A 24,183-nucleotide genomic window follows, 5' to 3' on the forward strand; every position below is an offset into this window, starting at 1 on the left:
TCCACAGAGGTTGAACTAGTTTGCACTCCCACCAGCAGTGTAGGAGTGTTCCTATCTCTCTGCATCCACGTCAGCCTTTATTGTTTGGGGACTTTTTGATAATGGCCATTCTCACTGAAGATAAGTGATACCTCATTGTGGTTTTGATTTGCTTTTCCCTAATGATTAGAGATGTTGAGCATTTTTTCATATGTTTGTTGGCCATTATTCTGTCTTCATTTGAAAGGTTTCTGTTCATGTTCTTTGTCTACTTTTTGGAAACCCACTTTCCTTCAAACCTCTGCACTGGCTTTCTCCTCAACAAATTTCAGGCAAAGCCTCTTAATTTAATATCCTGCATATATAGCAGGTAAATTTGGTGCTGAATTATCCTGGCAGTGACCATTATTATCCTGTGTTTCATTAAAAAGGAAATTAATATTTATTTTATCTCTCATTAATCTCTTCATTCACAGGAAGCATATTTTATTTTTCAAGGCTTTATCCAAAAAACCAACCAGGAAATCATGTATCTGATAAGGATCTGCATCTAGAATATATAAATAAACTTTTATAATTAAATGATGAAAAGACAAATAACCCAATTAAAATATGGGCAAAGAATCTGAATAGCATTTCTTCCAATAGATTTCCAATAAGCAGATGAAAAGAAGCTCAACATCATTAATTATCTGTAAAAAGTACAATTCAAACCCACAGTGAGATACTATTCAGACCCACTAGGATGGCTATAATCAAAAGCAGATAATAACAAGTGCTAACAAGGATATGGAGAAATCAGAGCATCCATACAATGTAGGTGGGAATGGAAAATAGTGCAATCACTTTGCAAAATAGGTTGAAGTTTCTCAAAAAGTTAAACACAGAGTACCATATGACCCAGTAATTCCAGTTGTAAGTATATGCCCAAAAGATATGAAAATAATGTCCATGCAAAAACTTGTACGTGAGTGTTCACAAAAGTATTATTCATACTAGTTAAAATGTGAAAACAACCCAAATGTCCATCAACTGATGATGTGGCATATCCATTCAGTGTAATATTATTTGGAAATAAAGAAATGAAGTACTGATACATGCTATAATATGGATAGACCTTGAAAACATTATGTTAAACGAAAGAAGCCAGAAACAGAAGACCACATATTGGTTGATGCCAATTATGAAATATCCAGAACAGGCAAATCCATAGTGACAGAAAGCAGATTAACAGTTGCCTTGAACTAAGGGGGAGGGGGTGGTGGGTAGGGGAAGTAGAATGGGATGGGAGTGGAAAATGGGGAATAATTGTTAAAGAGAGGGTATTTCTTCTTGGGTTGGATAAAATGTTCTAAAATTGTGATAAGGAATGCAAAACTATGTGAATATACTAAAAGCTATTAAATTGCATATTTTAAATGGTAAATTGTATGGTGTATGAATTCTGTCTCAATAAAGCTGTCATATTAAAAAATACATGAGAACTAGAATGGGCAGAAATAGCCTCTGGCAATATACATGCCTCTTTGAGTGCTTTGAACATCCAAAAAATTGGTCCAATGTTTATATCAATGAAATGCCAAAACAGGAAAAAAGTATGATCTTACATGCTGATAATGTTCTCCTCCTGTCAAAAAACTTCAAGAAACATCTGAAACTGTTAGTTAATATTATCAGAAAGATCTCTTGCATATCAATTATCTAAATTCATTATTTTTGGCAGTCACACTATAACTCCGTAAATCTAGATTCTAGAGAGATAATTTTTATACCATCTGCTCTTATACTTGAGCATGCATCAGAATTACCTGGAGAACTGAACAGACTAAAGATTGCTGACTCCCATCCCCAGAATTTCTGATGCATTAGGGTTCGGTGGAGCCTTTAACAAGTTCCCAGGTGGGCTTGATTCTGCAAGCCCAGACACCACACTTTAAGAACTGTTCGTAGTTCTATACTAGTCTATTTGGAGTTTTTGTGATTGTACTTATGGCTAATTATCTTGATTGGTTTAAATATAGTTAGACTCAAAAATCATGCCTGTTACCTGAGCCATATGGTAGATTACAACTGCTATAGCAGGATTGTGTGAGTGAGAGAAAGCTGTTGTATAGGACGGAATCAGTAGTGCACTGAATGGGCTGACTCTTGAGCTAGAAACACACAGCAAGACTTAGGCAGTGGTAGCAGGAGCAGAATCGGAAGGTCCCAAAGAAAGTGAGACATCAGTGAATCAGATTAACTCCAGAGAACTAGAAAAGAAATCAGAAGTTTTGTTCTGGGGAGGGAGTGGGGGGAGCAATGAAATGATAGTCACTAGGGCAACTCTGCATCCTAATTGGTTTCCAGTTCCTGAGCCACATTCTCATTTACATGTGGGCCAAAGGTACAGAAGTCCCAGCATTTCTCTGACACATGGTTATGCTGCTATTTGTGCTGTGCTGTGAGTGTCACTGTGTGGCTGAGATAGTTGTCCTTCTTACTTCCAGAGTTGTCCTGTACAATAACCTGTCCTTACTTGAGGTAGCCTGGAGTGCGTATCTTTCCTTGAAAGTCTAATTATCAAATTTCCAAAAAGATCTTAACATGATAGGTTGATGAGCCAGCTCTAAGAAGAGATGATGCTTGATATAGATATGTGCTTATTATGGACTTCTTGTTCAGCATTTGACAACCACATGATGTGACTGACAAAAACAAAACAGAGCACAGCAAATAAAAATGAGCTCCTGTCGCACTTATAGGAATATACAACCAGAAAAGGAAGATAGCAGCCCGTGCTGTACTAGGTCAAACCAAACCTGGCTTTTGTGTTTCAGTTATCAATCACCATATTTTCAGCAGAAGCAAAGACAAAACTAAGGCATGCCCAGGATAGAATAAAAGGGCCTGGAAATCATGTAACTGAGTAAGAGTTAAAGCAGTGGACATGTGTAGTTTGAGGGGGAAAAAAATTTAAAGAAAGGAAGAAGAGGGAAAGAAAATAGCTTTTGTCTAATGGTTTACTGCTGCACCAAATAACACCAACTACAAAAAATAAAAACAATTCCAAAGTCTAAGTTTGGGAAATCAAGATTATTGTATCTCCCTTCTAAATATCTCCAGTGTGGATTAGCAGATAGAACACTGCCTACCATGTAGTAGGTGCTCAACGCATATTTTGTACATAATTGCTCCAATAAAGAATTTTTGATGTAGTGAAATTAGGTAGTCCATTGTTTGAGCCATTGTTTCTCAAAATAATTGGACTGTAGTTCTCTTCCTTCCTTTGTAGTATTATTATTGGTATATACGATGTGATTAATGCTCCATGGAAGACAATTGGGAAAATGTTACATTAGACATAGCAAATATAGCTCTAGGTAAAATAAAAAAGTAGCAGGTATAGTATTAGATTTAGATCTGACATAGGGGGAACACTTGGATTAATTAGGAGAGCTCACAAGCATAATAGGTAGCCCATGAGGCTGAGAACTCTCAGGAAAGGTTTTCAGGAAAGGCCGTATTACCACTTGTCAGAGTTTCTGTTTGGGTAATTAGCTGAACTAGAACAGTGGTTTCCAGACTCTTAGATTTATGAAACCATAAATCTGGAAATTTGAAGTGGAGACTCACTTTTGGGCTACCCACTTCTGCTTGTATCAATTAGAGACAACAGTGACCATTTGTTATCAACTTCATGTAATAAAAGGAAAACCATTTTAATAACAAAAAGTCAGGAAGTATATCATTTCAGACTAAAGAAAGAATGTTGGTAATCTAAGAGCAATTTTATCTTTACATTTCTCATTTTTTAACAAGGTGCTTTGTCATTGGCCCTTATTCATGCACCCAGACTTTGAAACCAATGCCCTATATGGCCTCTCAGCTTCATTCCAGAAAATGTTCTAAAATTTTAAGTAAATACCCTGTTAATGTCAGGCAATAATTTATGATAACAAGAAAAAGCTAAGAGACAGGGCAGAAGTGATAAAACATGGATCTGAAGAAATTTCCCCAAAGGGTAGAGGTTAAAAATCAAAAGGACAGAATGGAAACAGGGTTGTTTTATTTTCTTGAATGTAAGAAAAATTTTCACCTTATCTCAAATGAGCCACAGCTCTAATTCACAGCTGGAAATAGGTCCACAAAACTCCTCAGTGACCAGGGACAAATGTCTGCATACAATAGGTATAGGATAAACTTATGAGAGCCACATCACTTCTCCTTCTATTCCAATGTTGGGCTTTTTTCCCCCTTTCTAACCAAAATCCTCAAGCAGTACAATATACACAGTCTCTGTTCCAGTGTCTACCTAGGAATCAGACTGAAGGTCCTGGTGAATGCCCACTGTTTGTGCATGCAAAGCACTTGTTGAACACCTGGTGCCAGGATTGTACAGGAGGACCCCAGTACTTTCTGAGTAGTCATATGTCTAATGGAAATTTTAACTGGGAAGCTGAAGTTTCATCTATCTCTCCATATAAGTTCTGGTAACAACTATAGCTCAATGTTTGACTTCCATTTATCACATTCAGTATATAACCTGCCAAATATAACAAGCATTTTATATGTCTGTTTTATTTCCTAAATGCTTAAAATCTGAATTGAAAAAAAAAAAAAACATGGAGTGATATCAAGCAAATCCTCACTTGAATAAAATTATTTTCTCTCACTCATTTCATGAGAACCTAGAAATAATAATCTATGAACACTTTCACAATGCAAGTAAACTGATAGATGCCTTTTAAATCTTTTCATATCATCTTCTTTTTGGTGCCTTCAAATATCCATATCATTTTCCATAAAAACACTAAAAGGAATATTATGGATTGAAAAGATCATCAAAATTTCAATGAGCCTGGTTATAAAATTTCTCTATCTGAATGCAATTTCATGATACTATAAAAACCTCAGGGAAAATGTCTAAATGAAAATGTACCCAGGGACATCACTTAGTTTGAATTTCAATTTCTTTTGTCATAGTCATGAAAGCACTTTGTGTCAGTAATCTAAAACCAAAGAGTAGTTAACCTAATCTATTTTTTTCTGTCAATTGCTGGAATAAAACCAATTTTTGATTACAGCAGGAGTCTACAAAGCTAGTGTGCGTAAAGCTGAAACACCACCTGGAACAATAATATCCTGCTTACATGAAATGTATTGGTCAGCAAAGATGGCAGATGTCTCAGGACCTCAGCTTTCCTCCATGAGCTCACAACTGAAATAGGAAGGCCTGGTGCACCTGACTCGTCAGAAAGTCATCTGTCAGTGGAGATTATTTTGTCCCTGTTGCTGCTGCTGGGCTGCTCTGACTACTTAGCACTGAAGTTACTAAAAATCATGCATCATTTTATCTAAATAGACCTGGATCAAAGGAAAATTTTCACTTTAGTTCAACCTTGTATCTATAATTAACAGTTTCAACTCACCAAATATCGTATACGTGACCTCTGTAAGCATGAATGTGAGGACATTTAACTTTCCAAATTCTGGGGAATTAAAACTCATTCAAAGGCTCAAACCCAGTTATTATGAAAAACAGATGTTTCTGAATACTTGGAAATAGCATTAACAAGTTAAATAGTATTGAACAATTAAGTGATTTTGACCATAAAGAAAAATGAGTTTGTCTGAACTACTAGTAGGAAAACTTCAATACTAGATGATAAAGAAAATGTAATTATTAAAAAGAGAAGGGAAATGCACAAATGTTAAATATGACTATAAAGCAGTAACAGGAAGAAAGTAATTGTTACCCTATGGAGATGTTTCCTAGACAACAAACGGTAAAAGTCCACAGGAATAAGGATGAATTAGCCATTGTCTCCTTATATAGGCAGTGACTTATACATATCTGGTAAAAGAAGACACCAATAGGTTGGATATTGTATGCATATAAAATCATTTCATCCCTTTCTAGGCAACTAGGTCATATTTTAAGCTCTTTCAATACACTGAATCCACCAACCCAGAGTGCCAAATGAGATGGCAAACATCCGTGAATAAGTTCTTCTGTAATATGGATCATATACTATTAATAATACTTTGCATTGGAACTAGTTTGAAGTAATTCCCAGTCCGCCAGAAGTTTCAGACTTTTTCAATTTATGTTCCAATTAAAGAAAAACATCACCACAAGACATAAAGAAAACCCTAACCACAAAAGAAACCATATTTTACTATGAAAAGTATAGAAAGGTCACAATCATAGAATAAAGGTGACTTTTTTCCAAGAAAGGACATCTAGTAATTTTATGCCAACATTCTCTCCACAATGTACGTTAGCAATTGGATGGACATCGTATTACATTTGGTTCTTCACTAAAATCACACACATTAAACAACTCTAAACACCAGACAATTGTATAGAGTAGACGATTCACTGATTAATGAATGTACTTTTGTGTTTATATCTTGAAATTAGTCTTAAAGTTCTAGCCAGAGCAATCAGGCAAGAGAAAGAAATAAAGGGTGTCCACATTTGAAAGGAGGTCAAACTATCCCTTTTTGCCAATGACATTATCTTATATCTAGAAAACCCTAAAGAGTACTCCCAAAGATTCCTAGAATTGATAAATATATCAGTCATCCTTTTGAATTTAGAAATGTGATCATGTCAAGGCTCTGCTCTCAACATTCAATTCTTTCCATCACTGAATTTTACTAAATTTGTATTTTACGTGAAATCTCACCTGCAACCCAGTAAGTAAGGGCAAAATCTCCCATAGCATTCAGGTTACAACCCAGTGTTTCTCCTGGCCTGCATGGCATCCTACTACCTCTCTATGCTCAGTTCCTGGGGCTCTCCCCTTTATTGGCTATTCCCCCCACTTCTGGCTTCCTTGATGGTTTCCCAATTCACCAGGTACGTTTCAGTCTCAGCGCCTTTGCCCTTCCCATTTCTATGCTGGAAGTGTTTTTTCTCTAAGAGCTCCTTCCTTCTCTACTTAGATGCCACCTCCTCTAGGAGGCCTTTCCTTACCCCCATCTTCTACCATCAGACAATATGCTTTTACTCTGTTTGGTGATTCTTTAAAATATATATCACTATTTGTCATGCTAATACATGTAAAAAATCTATATATCTGTCTCAGGCACTAGAATGCAGGCTTCATAAGAGCAGGAATTTCTGTTTCATTCATCTTTCTATCCACAGCATTGAAAATTGTACTTTTAGGTGCTCAAAAATATTAGTTGGTGAAGAAATGGATGAACATAAGAAAATATTTCTAACTTACAAAAAAATAATGGAGGGCCAGGGTAGATACAAGTAAACTATACTAGTCCCTCTCTAATTGTGTAAGAATTAGTTTTAAATTACTGCTCATCCATAATCTAACTTTAAATTATTCTCAAAATTCATAAAACTGAACCTATTCTTAAATGTAGAACAGAAAACCAAGTATATATTAATGAATTGAATTCTTTTATTGACCATCTAATTGGAAGTGTTTGTTTTTCTTGATTAAATTGGAAGAGTTTTAAAATCAAGCTGAAATATCTTCACCATTTTAAAAAGGAACAGAAATAAACAAATAAAATCCAAGAAATAAACAAAAAGAAAATGGAGATTACATACTAGAATAACAAGACTGTTGATAATTTTATCTCTAATTTACACTGTTGGTAAATGATCTGAGAATAGATTTTTTTTATTTTATCATGCTGAAAATAACATCCCTTAGCTTACATAACTATTTTGATAACTAAAATTATTTCATAGACTATTCACGGCTCTTTATCTTAATTGGTCAAGTCCAAAAGGGCTGGTATTCAGTAACTCTTGCCTTAAGGGTTGGAACGGAGTGCAGAGTTTTCAGTTAAAGCTACTACAGTCTAAGGAAATATTCATGGGATAATTCACTACAGTTCTTTCATAAGACAGTAAATTATGATTTCTCTGAGAATGATAGAAGGACCTATTTCCAGGCATATATTTATATTCTTTAACCTGGATGACATTCAAAAGGAAGATGACACCTGTGACCCATTATCAATCCCTGAAGAGCACTTGATTTTAGTGTTCATATTTTCCCCCCAACACTGGTTGTGAGATGGTGATGATCAATCAAATATTTCAAACACCTGTGACCGATGGCAAGTTTAGGAAGGAGGGCTTGTCAAGGTTATAGGTCTAGGCATTTTTTGGCCATGAAGGAGAATGGAACTAATTAGTCCCTGTGAGCATTGAACCTGCAACCTCAGACTCATTAACTGCACAAGAAAGCAAACTCTTCTAAGAAAACAAAAACTTACCAAACAATCCTCTTCAAAGATGTGATTAATGTATCATTAGCATTAGTTTTTAGGAAGAAAAATAAAATATTCTATATTACTATTTGATTATTTAAGGAGAAACAATTTGAGGTAGATATAAAAAGAAAAATATACAGGAGGTTTCCTATAAATGTTTAATTTTAAAAAAAGCTATTTCTGAAGGCACAGGGCTCAAATCCCAAACTGGTTGAGGATTTGATGTGGCTCCTCCCAATCCCATGTTGAAATTCGATCCCCAGTGTTGGAGGTGGGGCCTGGTGGGAGGTGTTTGGGTCATGGGGGCAGATCCTTCACAACTGGTTTGGTGCCCTACCCAAAGATAAAGAGTGAGTTCTTGCTTTATTAGTTCATGGAAGAGCTGGTTGTTTAAATGAATCTGGAACCACCTCCTCCGTCTCTTGCTGCTTCTCTGGCCATGTGACACACCTGCTTCCCCCTTCACCTTCTGCTTTGATTGGAAGCTTCCTGAAGCCTTTGCCAGAGCAGATGCTGGCACAATGCTTTTTGCACAGCCTGCAGAAGCATACACCAAATAAACCTCTTTTCTTTACAAATTACCCAGTCTCAGGAGGTATTTCCTTCATAGCAACGTATAATGGACTGATACAGGATTCTAAAAATATAATGTGTTAACTTAAAAATGTCAGTCTCAAACCAAGATAAGTATTAATCGTTTTAATAATAAAGAAATTCCAATTTGAAAAAGGCATATTTTGAATAGAAAGACATTGAAATTTTACAGAATTCATTGAATTGACTTTAACCCAAGTAGTCCTACTTCACCTTTAAAGTTTTATGTAATTTGGGGGACACATTTTTATTCCTTTTGAGCTTTTGTTTTGGCTATTTTATTCTCTTCTCTTTTCTTCTCCTAAGTTATTTCCTCCTAATTTATTCTCTAAACTTACTCTTCTCTGCTTTGTCTCTACTCCTTTGTAAGTTCATTCTCACACAACATGAGAATTCTTCGGTTTTAGACTCTCACACCCACTCTCTACCCAGTACCTTCACGTAATAGTCATTCATTCAACATGCACTTACCATGCTGGGAAACACTTGCATTATCTCACCAGCTAAGCTTTTCCTATCACACAGAGGTCTCTCATTTTTTTCAATTAGAAATATAAGCTTTATATTTATGTCTAACCTTTCTCTTTTTTTCCTTTTCAAAGATAATAGACTCTTGAAAATTCTTTTTCCTCTTTACTGTAAGACTGGGGCTAAAAACTTGCCTTATAATCTCTGCTTATCCACATTTTCCCCTCTTCCCCACCAGCTGCAGGTTCTGATCTCTCCAAAAATAGACACAATTCAAGTCTCCACTTCCTCCACCACTGCGAATACAAGTACATTAGTACTGTCCCTAAGAGCCTGCAATTTAACAGCATAAATAGGACAAGGAGTTTGCAGAACAGTGGCTATGGCAACTTTTGAGGAAAGATCCTCATTTCCCCTTTCCCCCAGCTTGAACAAACTGGCTGTCTCTGTCTCTCCAGAACTGTCTCCTCCTAAATGTAGGTGCCAGAGAATAATATGGAATCATCACTTCATTTATTTACTAAAGAAGAACTTAGATATAAATATAAATAGTATGATTAATCTGACAAAGTTTCTACATTTCTAATTTTGCATCTTTTTTGACCCTAGGATTATAAAAAAATTATTAGTTTGAGATAAAGAGGATAACTCAAGTTAGTTTTCTTCTCCTATTAGAGTGTTACTGAACTTGCCAATATTCATAATAGTATACTTAAACTATAATCATATTCAATAAAGGTCATTAATCACTTGCAAATTTAGTCAGTACATTAATAAATTACACAATTCCAACTTTGTTATTTTTCCAATTTTTAGGCATGCATAACAGAATATTTTGTTGACATTTGATAACATTCTATTAGCTAGCTGCAATATTTCATAGACAATTATCACACATTGCTTAATGTTTATGAGAAATTAAATCTGGTAAAAGGGATAGCATACATAATGGGTCTTTTAGTAAAATAAAAAAAAAAGAGATGAGTTTATATGACCCTTTATCACAAATTCATTATATTCTTCAGGGCTTTGATGTCTGCAATCCAGGTAGCTGAAATAAGATAGGGCCCCAATAGGTACCCTGAATGGCACAGTAATTTGTAAGCCAACAATACGTGAGTAATTTTCCCCACAGCAGAAGTATTAATATTTAAAACAGTAAACAAGAAAATTAGAAGACATCTGAAGGTCCAACCTAGATGGTAAAGTAAATGACACTTCTGCCATACAATGGTCCAGCAGACTTTACACATGATGATGTAGCTCCATATCTATCAAATGGAGTGATGGCCATAGAAACTGCTCAGTGAAAGCACAATATGGCAAAATATCATGCATGGTTGAGTTCATTTTTGCTAAAAATGTGCACATATGCAGAAAATAACACACCTCAGTATTTTTAACATTGTTTTTCTGGGAATGGTAGGATTTAGGTCATTTTTCTTTCCTGCTTTTAATTTTCTGTAGTGTTTGACTCTTTGTAATTAGTTTATTTCTTTATATTTAGAAATAAATGCAAGAGATGTACATTTATTTCTGAAAAATAAGCCATTTCATCCCAAGCAGGAAAAACAAATATCTACTCTGTTTCCAAAAACATTCTGGACATATCATTTACCTTTTAGAGCACTTATCACAATAAATCAGAATTATTTGATTACTTTTCAGTCTTCTGGCTAAAAATTCAGCTCCAGTAAAAGCAATCCTTACTTTTAATCAAAACTGTTTCCCTGTGCTTAGCACAGTACACGGCACATTATAGATGCTCACAGGTTTTGACTGGCTACTTGGATTCTATCTTTTATCCAGTGGCTTCTTCCTCTAATACCTGGGTTTAGTTGAATTATCTTCCACTCTGCAAGATACCATCCAGTCTTTAAAATGCTTTGGGACAAAAACTAAATTTGTGCAGGTATCCCAGTGAAAAATAATTTGGGACCAAAAAGATGTCATTTGGCAAAATCAGTTGAGCCCATACTAGTATCTCTTTCAAAATACTGAGATTCTCTACTACTAAATCAAGCACTTTCTACTCTGCCAGGCCCCCAATGCACCCTCAGTTCCCACTATTTCAGTGTCACTATATATAGTTGACCAGTATTTTGTCTCCTTTTAATTTTTTCTGCTACCAGAAAAAATTCTTTCCCTCAGATCATAACCTGGAACCTGTGGATTCCTGCAACTGATTTTGTACATCCCTACTTCATCTCAACCAGCAACAACTTAATCATTGTCTCCCTCTGAGGATTATTTACTAAATAAGAAAATGCATGAGACATCTGTTTACATCTCCATATGACTCTTATAATCAATTCCTACTGCTCCCCTTTTCTGATTGAGACTGTAGTTACCTGAAAACTTGAAAGTATCCTACATTGTATTTTTTTAAGATTCTGTGTGAAACAGCCAAATTATTTTATATATTTTTTCAAGTATCATACATATAACTACTAGAGCCAGAAAAGGGTTTTTTTTAATACGTGAAAAAAGACAATTTTGTAAACAGGTATTTATAAGCTGGGAGTATTGCTTAGGTAGTTGCAATTATGCATGTTAAATTTCTAACTTATATTTTCTAAATGCCTAGATTGCCTATGGAGATCACAATAGGCACCCCATTCTTCCCACATTAAGCCTGAATTAAATTTTAAAATAAAAATTAAAATTTAAAATCACATGGATATGATCAGATATATACAACATAGGCAGACCAAACTGTTCACAGATTAAAGGAAGTTTTGACAATACACTCAGAGATAATATTAACAAGAAAGCCAAGCATAGGGAGTCTGGCAGAAGAATCACAGAGACAAACACTAACAGTAATACTCTAACTGCTAGACGTGAAGAAGCTGCCCAGAAGGCCAACCTCAGTGTCTGGCAGGAGCATCCCTTGTTGACAGGTATATCCTGCCAGTCCTGATTCCTTTGGACATTGGAAGTCTAACTCTCCTTGTTAAGATTATGTGATCATCTGCCAAACTTCTAATTTAGGTCCCCATGTGGTTTTCCACAACAGTTAGAGCAAGGGTCCTCAAACTTTTACACAAGGGGCCAGTTCACTGTCCCTCAGACCGTTGGAGGGCCCTTGGAGAGTGCGACACACATTCCACACATGCGCACTGTGGGACTGGGATTAGTCGGCTGCTAAGCAGGACAGGCAGCAGCAGCAAAAATACCCAGCGGGCCACATGTGGCCTGTGGGCCGTAGTTTGAGGATGCCTGAGTTAGAGGATGCAGCAGTCAGGCCAAGTCAAGCATGGCATGCACTTAAAAGTTACATGTCTTTTTTTAAATTAATAGTCTGTCAACCCAGTTAATTTTCCAATGTCAGTATTTTCTTGTTTCTGGATTTCAAAAACAGAGAGCCAGATCATGGACTATAATAACTTCACTAAATTTATGTAACTCTGTGAGGGATTCCCATCGAGAATTGATGAGTTTCTATGCTTCCCTAGTCAAATATTTATAAGACAATGATCCCCAAAATATAAATTAGAATATTTAGGAAATATAGAAGAATTACAACGGTTACGTGAAAAAAGAAGGTTAATGATTTCTAAACTATGTGTAAGTGATACCAATCAGTGACTTTTATTTTGCAGGTCTTAGATTTACTGTCTTTTCTCTACTGGCACCTGGGCAACTCAAACGCCAAGAGGAAGAATGGAGATGCCAAATACCATACAGCTGTATGGTGAGATAACAATGGTAAGACAAATTAAGAGCCTGCTCCATCAAAATCTAATGTGGAACACTGGCCGTAGCTAGAACCAAGGACACTGTTGAATGAAAATATCCAAGAATCATTTTTGTATAATTTGAACCTATGATGTGGAAAGGATTCTTACAAATTACAGATATATGAGTTCTATAAGATACCCTCACAATTTTAAGTTTTCTTTTATAATGATAGCATGTGTTTTCCATTGAACTATCTGCTTTGTACTTCTTCACTCATTTCCAATGCATGCACTTATAGAACATCTACTAAATTCCAGAAGTTGTCCTAGACCATTGGGCTGGAACCAGGACACACAATCTCTCTGTGGAGTTCACTGTGTTTTAGATGACCCTTAATCAAATCCTCACATCACATCAAAGCAGTTGTTAACAGAGGTACACACTGAGGACAAGCCCCACTGTTGGCCCTGCCTGACTCTATGAACCAGGCCACACTGCCCTCTGTCTTGAGATAGGACCAGCATGTCTGTTTTAATGTCCTCCTCCTCCTCTTCCTTCTTTGGCATGATGCCTGCTTATTGAAGATTCTTCTCCAACACACACATTTGCCAGGGGTATAATTTATTTAAATAAATGTGTCATTATCTCCCAGGGGGTTCAAAAGAGTTCACAAGTTCTACAGAAATTATGTATTTTTTAAAAAATTAATGATAATATTATTTTAATAACAATATAAGAAGAAAACATATTGTGCAGTAATAATTCACAGTTTAAACACATTTTCTTTTTCAATTTTTTCACAAAATATATTTTAGCTTCTTTAGTCCTTTGTATTTTTCAAATTAAAATCCTCAGCACCCAGGCCTAAGGATCCAAGGATATATTCTAGGGAGTCCATAAAAAGTAGGTCCTCCAGAAACACTGCTGTAAATCTATACAAATAATTATACACTTTGCCTTAAAGATATTGCTTACTTAACTAAAAATAAATTTATGGAGCTAAGTTGAATCAGGAAACTAACTCTTTAATCTGATGCTATCTATATTTCCAGCACAAACTGAAGCGCGAGGATGAAATGGGCTCTTTAGGAAATGGAAAAGATTACCAAATTTTCCTTACATTCATGTATTGAGTACTGTGCAAGTGTATAAATATCTCTTATTCATCTCTTTATACAAAAAATCCAAAGTTCAAGAAAATGGCTTCAAATTTATCCCTGTAGTATTGGTTCTTAATTGCCATAGGCAAGTTAAATATTCACCAGAAAAATACCTTTATACTTCTTTTTAAAATCACAAACACTTTAAAAGCATGAACTGAAAGTCAAAGATTATTAACAATGACAGATATTTAGAGGTATGCATCTATAAAGAAATTTTCTCTTTCATATTTCAGTTCTATTCAGTTTAATTTGGGTAGATTTGTTGAAATCTGAAGCCAAAAGAAAAGAAGTGTTGATGAGCAAATATCTATCCCAGCCTTACAGCTGCCTTATATTAAATAGCTTGTTCGTCTTGAGTCTGGGACTATACCAGTAGCAAGGATCATTGAAAGGATATCATATTACTCCTCTCTCATCTCTCGTAGGGTGTTCCAGAAAGAAAGGTATTGGATGTCACTGGGATTCAGCGTGAGGCTGGAATCCTTTCCAGAGTCCCCGGAAATTGCAGCACCAATGTTTAATTCCAGGTTGCTTTCCTCACCCTAACGCAGGACAACAGTCTTGAGAAACCATATTTTTCATGTTTTCTCTCTGCCCAAGTTCTGACAATATAACTCTCTCACAAAATATTGCTCATGGTGTACACTTATTTGCATGTAAGGTTAGAAAGTAATTCACTCACCATGATAGATTAGATACAGACATTGCAGCAATTTGTGGAGGAGTCTTCTCTTGATTTCAGAATCTGAATCAGTAGATCAAGCAGACAACACCACTAGGAATTTCTACCAAAATGATGCTCAAACCACTTATAGTTTGAGAGGACCTATAAAAAAAGAAAAGGAATATAGTGATATCTCTAGTGCCCAGTCTATGTGACTTGTCACAGATTTATTTCATCCAGATCAATCATTCTGTTGTGGTATAAGACACACAAAAGAAAATATGCATTTTTTCTTAAAATATAAGATGTGTCATAAACCAAAAATAAAATAAAATCAACCATATAATAAGCTGAATGCTTTATCTTTAAAACCAATTGAAAGGTTAAAAAAAATTCATTCCCTGAAGTAGAGAATATAGTGAAAGAACAGAATGTATTTTTAGGGGCTCTAAATATTTTCTCCATAAGGTTATGCTCTCTAAATCAGTTTTATATATCCAAGAAAAAAGGGTCAGAACAAAGATCGTGATTAGCCCATAGAAGATACTAAAAAAACAAAAAAGTTGGCACAATTTATGATCGCATCCAAGGCTTTAACAACAACAAAAAAATCATTCAGTACTATATCTGAGTGGATAAGAGTTTATATTGAGTAACATGGAGGAGGCAAGCCAGTGTGTAGTTATATAACAAACATCTCCACAGACTTTTTTTGAACATCTACTATGTACAGTGTCCTACATCTTGAACCCGATTTTCTTGGGGCACAATCAATTCCATAGTACTATGTTAGCACTTTAATTATTAATAGTTCAGGTAATTAATCCAGTGTTGTTCAATTAAACAAGCATTTATTGAGCATATACTATGTGTACTTATGCTATCCTAGGTATAGCTTGGGGATGAAGATGAATAACACATGAATAAGTCATTGTTCTTTCCCTCAAAGTATATATTTTTTAAAAAAGATAATTATATTAAAATAGGGTAAGTGTTCTAATAAAGGTAAACACAGGGTATATGGGAGCACAAAAGAGGGGCTTCCATCCCAAATCTTAGGGATTTGGGAAGGATTTCTAAAGAAGATATGCCCCAAATTACTACCATTAGGTTTGGCTACAAGATTAAAAAAAAAAAAAAAAAAACCATCCCAAATCAAAGTGGCTTAGAAAAGGCAGTTTATTTCCCTCTCATATAAATAACTCTTGAGCTAAGAAGTCCAAGGCATGTATGACAACTCTATAAACACCAAGGATGGAGGCTTCTTCTTTCTTATACTTCCAACACTCTCAACATGTGGTTCCCCGTCATGGTCCAAGAGGTCACTGAGCTCCAGGGAGTGTGTCTGCGTTCCAGCCAGCAGAAAGGACAAAGAGCAAAACAAGGATGTTCCTAAGTTTTACATACGATATTTCTGCTTGCATTTGATTGGACAGAGCTCAGTTGCTTGGCCACTCTTATCCTAAGGAAGACTGGAAAGTGCAGCCATCATTCTAGGCATTTGTATGCCAAACTGCAAACCAAGGTATCTATCAGTAAGGAAGGAGAGGAAGTGGAGAGAGGGAGAAGAGTAGCAGTGTCTGCCACCATGTTTGAGACTTGGGGACATTTACCCCAGTGTTTCATGGTTCTGTACCTACTGCAAAGTGGCAAACATGGGGTGGAAGGGAGGTTTGGAATCAGTTCATTGCTTGTCAGTAATTTTACATATTTGTTTTATGATTTTAAATATCAAACTTCAGATTTCTGAAATCATAAATCAATAAAATATTTTGCTCTACATTTACTAGGCTCTAAGTACTAAGGATACAAGGATTAATAAATACAGTATTTACACATAAAGAACTCACTGTCTGACATAGAGACCCTCATGTAAACAAATAAGACTCACTATGAAATTTGCTGTTGATGTACAAGTGCATATGAGTGGCTATAGGGGAATAAGGCAAGAACCAAAATTCTAACGTATTCTGATTTTAATAGACCCTGACTGCCTGAACGATTTTGGCTGCCAGTGGAGTAGCAGCTATGAAGAAATGTAAGTCATCTGCTCATGTTCCAAAAGAGACTTTCAATTCTGTCCTGCACTGGGTTAATTGCTAAAGCATGTAGACTTACATCCAGTAAAGATATGGGAACTTCAAATTCTGCCAACAAAACATTTAACTTCAAATTTTTATAATCAGTATTGCCTAATTCTTATCAAGGGTTCAGTTACCTAAACAAACAAACAAACAAACAAACAAACCATATGGAATATTGTCTAATGCAATTCATTCTTCTAGATATATTTAATTCTATCTTTAGAGCGCTATATATCTGGATGTTATTTTAATACCTAATCAAATTGCTTTTATTGAATTATACTTTGGAGTTTTGCCAAGAGAGACATCATTAAATAAAATAATAAACAAACAAAAGCCAGGCTTATGAAATCAGCTATTAGGTTTAGTGGAATATTCAACAACACAAAAACATTGCCTTTATGAGCACTCAAATGAAAAAGTCATGTCTCAACACCAAGAAAACTATTATCCTAAATTTCTGGTTTGCTTTTCTCCTGGAGGCATTGTTGCAACTTATTAGACTTCTTTCATTTCATTAACTTATAGGGAGGTCTGAAGCAAAGTTGTGACATTTCTTTAATTAACCACTTCGGTACAGCGCTCACCGGCCGTGAAACCTTGCCCACAGCCGGCACTCATAGTCCGCACAGTAGTTTGTGCTGTGCATTGACGACGAATCCGTTTTGCTCTTGTGTGATGAGGAAAGCTTTAAAACACTGAAAACTTGTTTTACTTTACAGGCAGCTTTACTTGTAATGTAAGTCAGAATAGGTAACATATGCATATATGTTTTCATTACATTATTTTTAAATGTTCACAATTTTATTTTGATAAATGAAAAATTAGAAAAGTCATATCACAGCTGTTGGCTAAAGTTGCTGTTCACCTGTGGCTACTGACTATAGTCGACGCTGGTACCGAAGTAGTTAACAGCTATACAAGACTTCTGCTAATCTTTTTTTCCTTTTTTGTCAACTTTAATTTTTAACCTGTTGTTTTTGATAAATACACACATATACAAACATACACACACATACATATACTATTTATGTAAATACATATAAAATCCCCTCCAAGTCCTTTTTGGAATAAGAAAGCATAAAATTAAAAACCACAATTCCATATTTGTTTGCTTCTTCAGAATGTAGAAATAACATATAGAGAAATTGGATCCCAGGATCTTAGATCAAGCCATATAAACCTGTTGCTTTTGTAGGTCAAAAATGGTCAAATATTGTCAATTTATATGATATAATTAAATTATATGGTATAACTTAATATAAAGGAAGAATTCACCAGGATAACGTTAACATTCCCCTCAGCTTGACTAAACTTTAGACAGGTTTCTCCCTGACTGTAGGTTCCTGACTTCACTTTTCTTAAGGCATTTACTTCAGGAAACTTGCAATTTTAAATTCTTTCTCCGCCCCTTTGAGATGTAAATTTTCTTTTTAAATTTTCTTTTTTATTTTAAAACATTAATTAAGGGAGTACAAGTGTGTTTGTTACATAGATATCTTTTTTTTTTTTTTTTTGAGACAGAGTCTCACTTTGTTGCCCAGGCATCAGTAAGTGCCGTGGCATCAGCCTAGCTCACAGCAACCTCAAACTCCTGGGCTCAAGCAATCCTATTGCCTCAGCCTCCCGAGTAGATGGGACTACAGGCATGCCCCACCATGCCTGACTAATTTTTCTATGTATATTAGTTGGCCAATTAATTTCTTTCTATTTATAGTAGAGACGGGGTCTCGCTCTTGCTCAGGCTGGTTTCAAACTCCTGACCTCGAGCAATCCGCCTGCCTCGGCCTCCCAGAGTGCTAGGATTATAGGCGTGAGCCACTGTGCCCGGCCTAGATATCTTGTATAATGCTTAAGTCAGAGCTTTTGGTGTGCCCATCACCAGAATAATGTTCATTTTACCCAATAAGTAAATTTTTATCCCATACCCACCCTTCTTCCCTCCCCCTTCCTTGGTTTCTAATGTCCTTTATATCACTTTGTGCCTGTGTCTGCCCATGTATTAGCTCCCACTTATTAGTGAGAACATAGGGTGTTTGGTTTTCTATTCCTTAGATACTTCATTTAGGATAATGGTCTCCAGCTCCCTCCATGTTGCTGCAAAGGACATCATTTCATTCCTTTTTATTGCTGAGTAGTACTCCATGGTACATATATACCACATTTTCTTTATCCACTCATGAACTGAAGGGCACTTAGGTTGATTTCATATTTTTGCATTTGTGAATTGTGTTATGATAAACATCCAAGTGCGGGTGTGTCCTTGATAAAATGACATTTCCTTTGGTAGATATCCAGTAGTGGGATTGCCAGATCAAATGGTTAGGTCTACATTTACTTATTTAAGGAATCTTCATACTGTTTTCCATAGAGGTTGTACCAATTTGCAGTCCCACCAACAGTGTATTAACATAAGTGTTCCTTTCTCTCTGCATCCTTGCCAGCATCTATTGTTTTTGACTTTTTAGTAATAGCCATTCTGACACATGTAAGGTGGTATCTCATGGTAGTTTTAATTTACATTTCTCTGATGATTAGTGATGTTGAGAACTTTCCATTTATTTGTTAGTCATTTGCCTATCTTCTTTTGAAAAACTTCTGTTCATGTCTTTCACCTGCTTTTTAATGGGTCTGTTTGCTTTTTTTCTTGCTGATTTGTTTGAGTTTTGTAGACTCTGGATATTAGTACTTCATCAAATGTAAATTTTTTCTTTGCCCCTTTGAGATGTAAATTTTTTCTCAACCTCTTGAGCCCAGTTGTATAGTCCAGGAATGCCTTTCTAAATGGCCTGGGAGCCATCCCTTTGAAATGTAACCATTGAAGGAGATAGCTCCCCTATCTTCCAGTCTCTGTGGGAGAGTAGGAGCCTAACTTCAATAAAAGCCAATTAGCAAATGCAGAAGACCTAATCAACTGACTTAACCGACCTCATCCTCAATGTCCTCAAGTATTTTTCTACTAGTTCACCTCAGCACTTAAAAACCCTACTGCTTTTTGTTTTAGCAGAGTTGAGCTCGGTCTCTCTCCTTTATTGCAATAGTATTGAATAAAGTTGTTCTTTTCTATTTATCTCTGTCTGGTGCATTTTTCTTTGACAGGGTATTGTTTCTGGTCCTAAAATTCAGGATCATTCCCTAAGCTGCTGGCAATAATGTTAAAAAGTGCAATCTTTTCTCAGTGTCCTTTACCTATAAGAACTACCAACTTGGAATTTGATGACTTTATATGTAAATTTGTAAAATTAGATAAGTATTAGAGAGTTACATTTTTTTGGATTATAAACATAGATAGATGTTAATAAGAAGTAAATATTCAAACATAAAAAAATTCTATAGTGACCATTCACAGTGATTATAATAATCACTCTGACATTCATTTTGGTATTGTATCATCTTTTAGTTTTACTTATAACTCATAACTATCTGATTTATTTCTTCAAGGATAGGCACAATGTACCATGCACCCATCAGGCACTCAGTAAACTTTACTGAGTTGAACAACACAAAAAAGTCTGTTACATTTACATTTCTATGATGTGATGTTTTTCAAAGGCCTCAATATTGGGTTTGTTATTCCTTTAAATGACATTAAATGACCCATTGCTTATCAATGTACTCTTACCAGAGGAAAACATCTCTAGGATCTTCAGGCAAGTTTAAATTTTCTGTTCATTCTGATGATTAGCAATCTTTATATAAATCTCTGACATCATTCTCTACACTTGAGTATGAATTCATAGCTTTCAGCTAAAATTCTAACATTACTAAGAGCTACCATCTGCCCCTTTGTCACAAGAGAAAGACAGTATATCTTCATGTTAGATAACACTTTTCAAAATATATAGAGTGATTTAACATCTTTTGAATGCCCTGCTAGGATTGTAAGTTATAAGCATAGACACAATTTTTCTCTTTAGGTCACTCTTTTAGTGCAATGTTAAGAAAAATACTATGTGAATTTGATAAAAGACCTCTCCCATTTAACATATTTATTAAAAACGTGAATAGCCCTTGAACACAGCAATGGATTGGCATGCCACTTTACCAAAATAATTATTTTAATAATTTTATTTATGAATAAGATTTTAGACTTCAAATCCAGCTGAAAGGAATATTATATTCTAATAAGTTCATTTAGCTGTAATTACTTTGCCATTTAGTAATATACTGCATAAAAACTTCTGTTATTTTATTTAAGCAAAAGAAGCATCTTCCTAACCTAGTCCTATAAAACGTAGATGCTTTTGTATCATTAAGATTTAAGAATTCACCTAGGCACAGTATCATGAGTGCTTGGAGATACACTTGTCCATGGGTCCAGACAAAGTCCTGAAGACCTCAGAATCAACTGGAGATCCTGAGGCAGCCCTGTAACTCTGTTCCAGTGTCCCTCAGCCACAAATCAGGGCAGAATAGCCTGCCCAGGGACCCACCCAGTGACCCAGCTGGAGCCTTCTCAGGGGCCTGGAGGAAGACACACCCATCCACACACCTAGTAACAGGTCCACCTTCTGTGGACCCTGAAGCAGACCCTCATCCCGGGGCTAGCTGTATGGACCAAGGTCCGCCAAGTCAGACCAGTCCACTCAGGGGCCAGACAGGATCCACGCCAGCTAGAGACCCTGGTAACAGGTCTGCCAACTTCAGACCCCACTGTATACCCAGAAGGAGCTATGTGACTTGGCTCTAACCACATTCCACAGTGATCTTAAAGGTAATCCCATCAGCCAGGGAACCTAACAGGAGAAGGGAGAATAGGAGAAAATATTTTTCAACCTGATATCTGAAAAGGAGTCAATATCTAAAATATATAAGGAACTCAAACAACTCAATAGCAAGAAAAAAAATGACATGACTCCACCATCCTTTCTCACTGAGGCCATCACCTCCTTTCTCCCTCCCCCTTATAAGTTATATTTCAGCTAACTTATTTAAATTTTCCTGAATGCATCTGTCTCTCTAGTTCACAGGCCTCTGACATGCAATTCCCTTTGCTTGCTACACTCATCCCTTTCCTTTTCTCCTGTGCTTCGCTAACTTCTAACTCATTACAACTCAACATGGACGGCACATCTTCCAAACTTTCCTAGTCTTCGTTAGGTGTAGGCCCTATGTTCTCTCCTAACATCTTGTCCTTAATCCATGACAATCTTAAGAAAGGGTGGTTTAATTCTTTGACACTGGTATTTCCCTCTAGATTGTAAATTCCTTGAGGACAGACATCAAGTCTTAGTAACAATGAAAACTTAAGGCTTAGTGCAGTGCCTGGGATAGAGAATGTATTCAACAAGCATTTGTTGAAAAAATAAGAATAAATGTCTGAAATAAAGAAATGTAAAATTCAACAGAATTGTGAACTAAATGCAGTGTATCTTTCCCTTTTAAACTATAAAAATATCATTTCTTTAATTTGGGGTCATATTTATAAGTTCTAGACTTCTAAAATGTCTGTACATTTTTAGCAAAATTTTTGTATTTGTTTGAAATGTATATTAATTAAGATATACTAGTTGTGAAAACTCCCAAGTAGAAGTTATTACATTTTTTTCAAATCTGTTTTGCTTATCAATTTTATCCAGAATATGATTCAGAAGTACAAAATGGAAATTCACCTTTTTGTTTGTATATGCAAAGTGGAACCAAACAATCCTCACATTCTAGCTATTTCTGCAATTCTTACACAAAATTTCTAATAGGATACAGACACGTTTCTCTTGAACAATTGAGTGATTATGGGCAGCATGGATGTAGCCCAAATAAATGCTAATGTACCTTTCGAGCTGTTTTCAAAGCCAATTGATATGAAAATACAGTCTTTGCACAGGTTAGAAATCCCACACATTAAAACTTCAGATCAGCACAGATGGTAACCTTGGAGACAAGCTAATGCAAAGCTTCATGTGTCCTTTCACTGCAGTGCAGCTGTCATTTTACTTGTATTAAAGTCATTTCATGGGAGATATTAGTATTCAATTGAGCATGTCAGTAATTGGTCTAAGGCATTTATCACAGAGGCTTGGCTATATTCGTGATTATCCCAAGCACCAACTTCAGAAATACCCCCTATGTTCAAATTACAGGAAATATTTACCATAGCCAGAGAAATAAATGGTTACAGACCTTTTAGAGCAATTTTTAAATAAATTATCACTCTAAACAAAGATTACCCTAAAATGGTTTGGCATTATGTTCTTCAGAGTAATTGACTATATCAGATAGTGTTATGATTTTTTGAGAAAAAGTCATTTTATTCATATATGAACTATAAAGATAACTTTTCTACCTGTGTGTTGATCTCATTGTTTCCTGAACCTTAATACAATCATAAGCTTCTTTGGTGCCTACATCTTTCATTTCTGGTTCTTTCTCCTCTGTGTCCCTGATTCTATACAATCTTTCCTTGCCTCAGCTGTGGCTTCAAACTGGTCCTTTCTCTTGCTTCTTCCATTCGCTGACAAACATCACAAAACATTACTCTATGTCCATTGCCTTCCCCTTTTCACCACCCATGTTTGTTTTCTGAGCTCTCCCCAAATATTGCCATTATCAGTCAACTGGCCAATATTTACCTAGTGATTCCAATATCCTATTGTCAGACTCTACTCTGTCCACTTGTTCTTGAACTCTCCTCCCTTAACTTCCAGGATGCTGAAACATCCAGGCTCTCCTAGTTCTCACTGTTCTTCACGGTTCCATGTCATTTTCCTATAGTTGATATTGTTCAAAGTTCAATCTACTGTGACTTTCTCAGTAGATAATTATCAACTTTCTATCTATGGAATCGATGCTTTTTCCCAAATCTTTTTCCCAATCGATTTCTTTTTCCCAATTCTTTGTTAAACAGTTGCCATGTCTTGCTTTTGTTTTGTTTAGTTTACTGCTCAATCATGTATCTTGAAGTCACTGTCTCCTTTTTATTCCTATTACAACCACCCAAGTTCAAGTCCTTATTGCGTTTGCCTTGAACAGCTTTTCAGAATTTTTAAAGCATCTTAACTCTATTTAGAAATCTTAAGAATGGACCAACATCCTAATTTTTTTAAAAGTTTAAAAAAGAAAGGTCCTTTGGGCAGTTTAAAATCTTTAGTGTTTTATGGCAAACATGTCATCGCTTGGCAAATACTTGAATCATCTCCTCTGAGCATTAGTGTTCCCAGTACAGTGTTTGTACATCAATGACTGGAAATTATTGCATTGGTCTTCAAACTTGTCTCCAACTCTCCAATCCATATTACAAAATAATTTTATTAAGAAAATGAGCTTACACATGCAAAGTCTTAGTTTAGAAAACCACTAATGATTCCCAACTGCC

At 35.7% G+C, this 24,183-nt stretch overlaps 1 protein-coding gene across 2 annotated transcripts in view; it reads right to left on the reverse strand.

Moving 5' to 3' along the window:
* Nucleotides 1-24,183, reverse strand: part of OXR1 (oxidation resistance 1) — a 438,511-nt gene that overhangs the window by 342,976 nt on the left and 71,352 nt on the right. For both annotated transcript variants that reach the window (XM_012784241.3, XM_076005078.1), the window contains exon 2: nt 14,806-14,949. In XM_012784241.3, coding sequence (XP_012639695.1) covers nt 14,806-14,828 — 23 coding nt within the window. In that variant the 5' untranslated portion in view covers nt 14,829-14,949. The remainder of the gene's footprint in view (nt 1-14,805; nt 14,950-24,183) is intronic.

This window comes from Microcebus murinus, chromosome 7, assembly GCF_040939455.1.
Source record: "Microcebus murinus isolate Inina chromosome 7, M.murinus_Inina_mat1.0, whole genome shotgun sequence".
Classification (NCBI taxonomy): Eukaryota; Metazoa; Chordata; class Mammalia; order Primates; family Cheirogaleidae; genus Microcebus; species Microcebus murinus.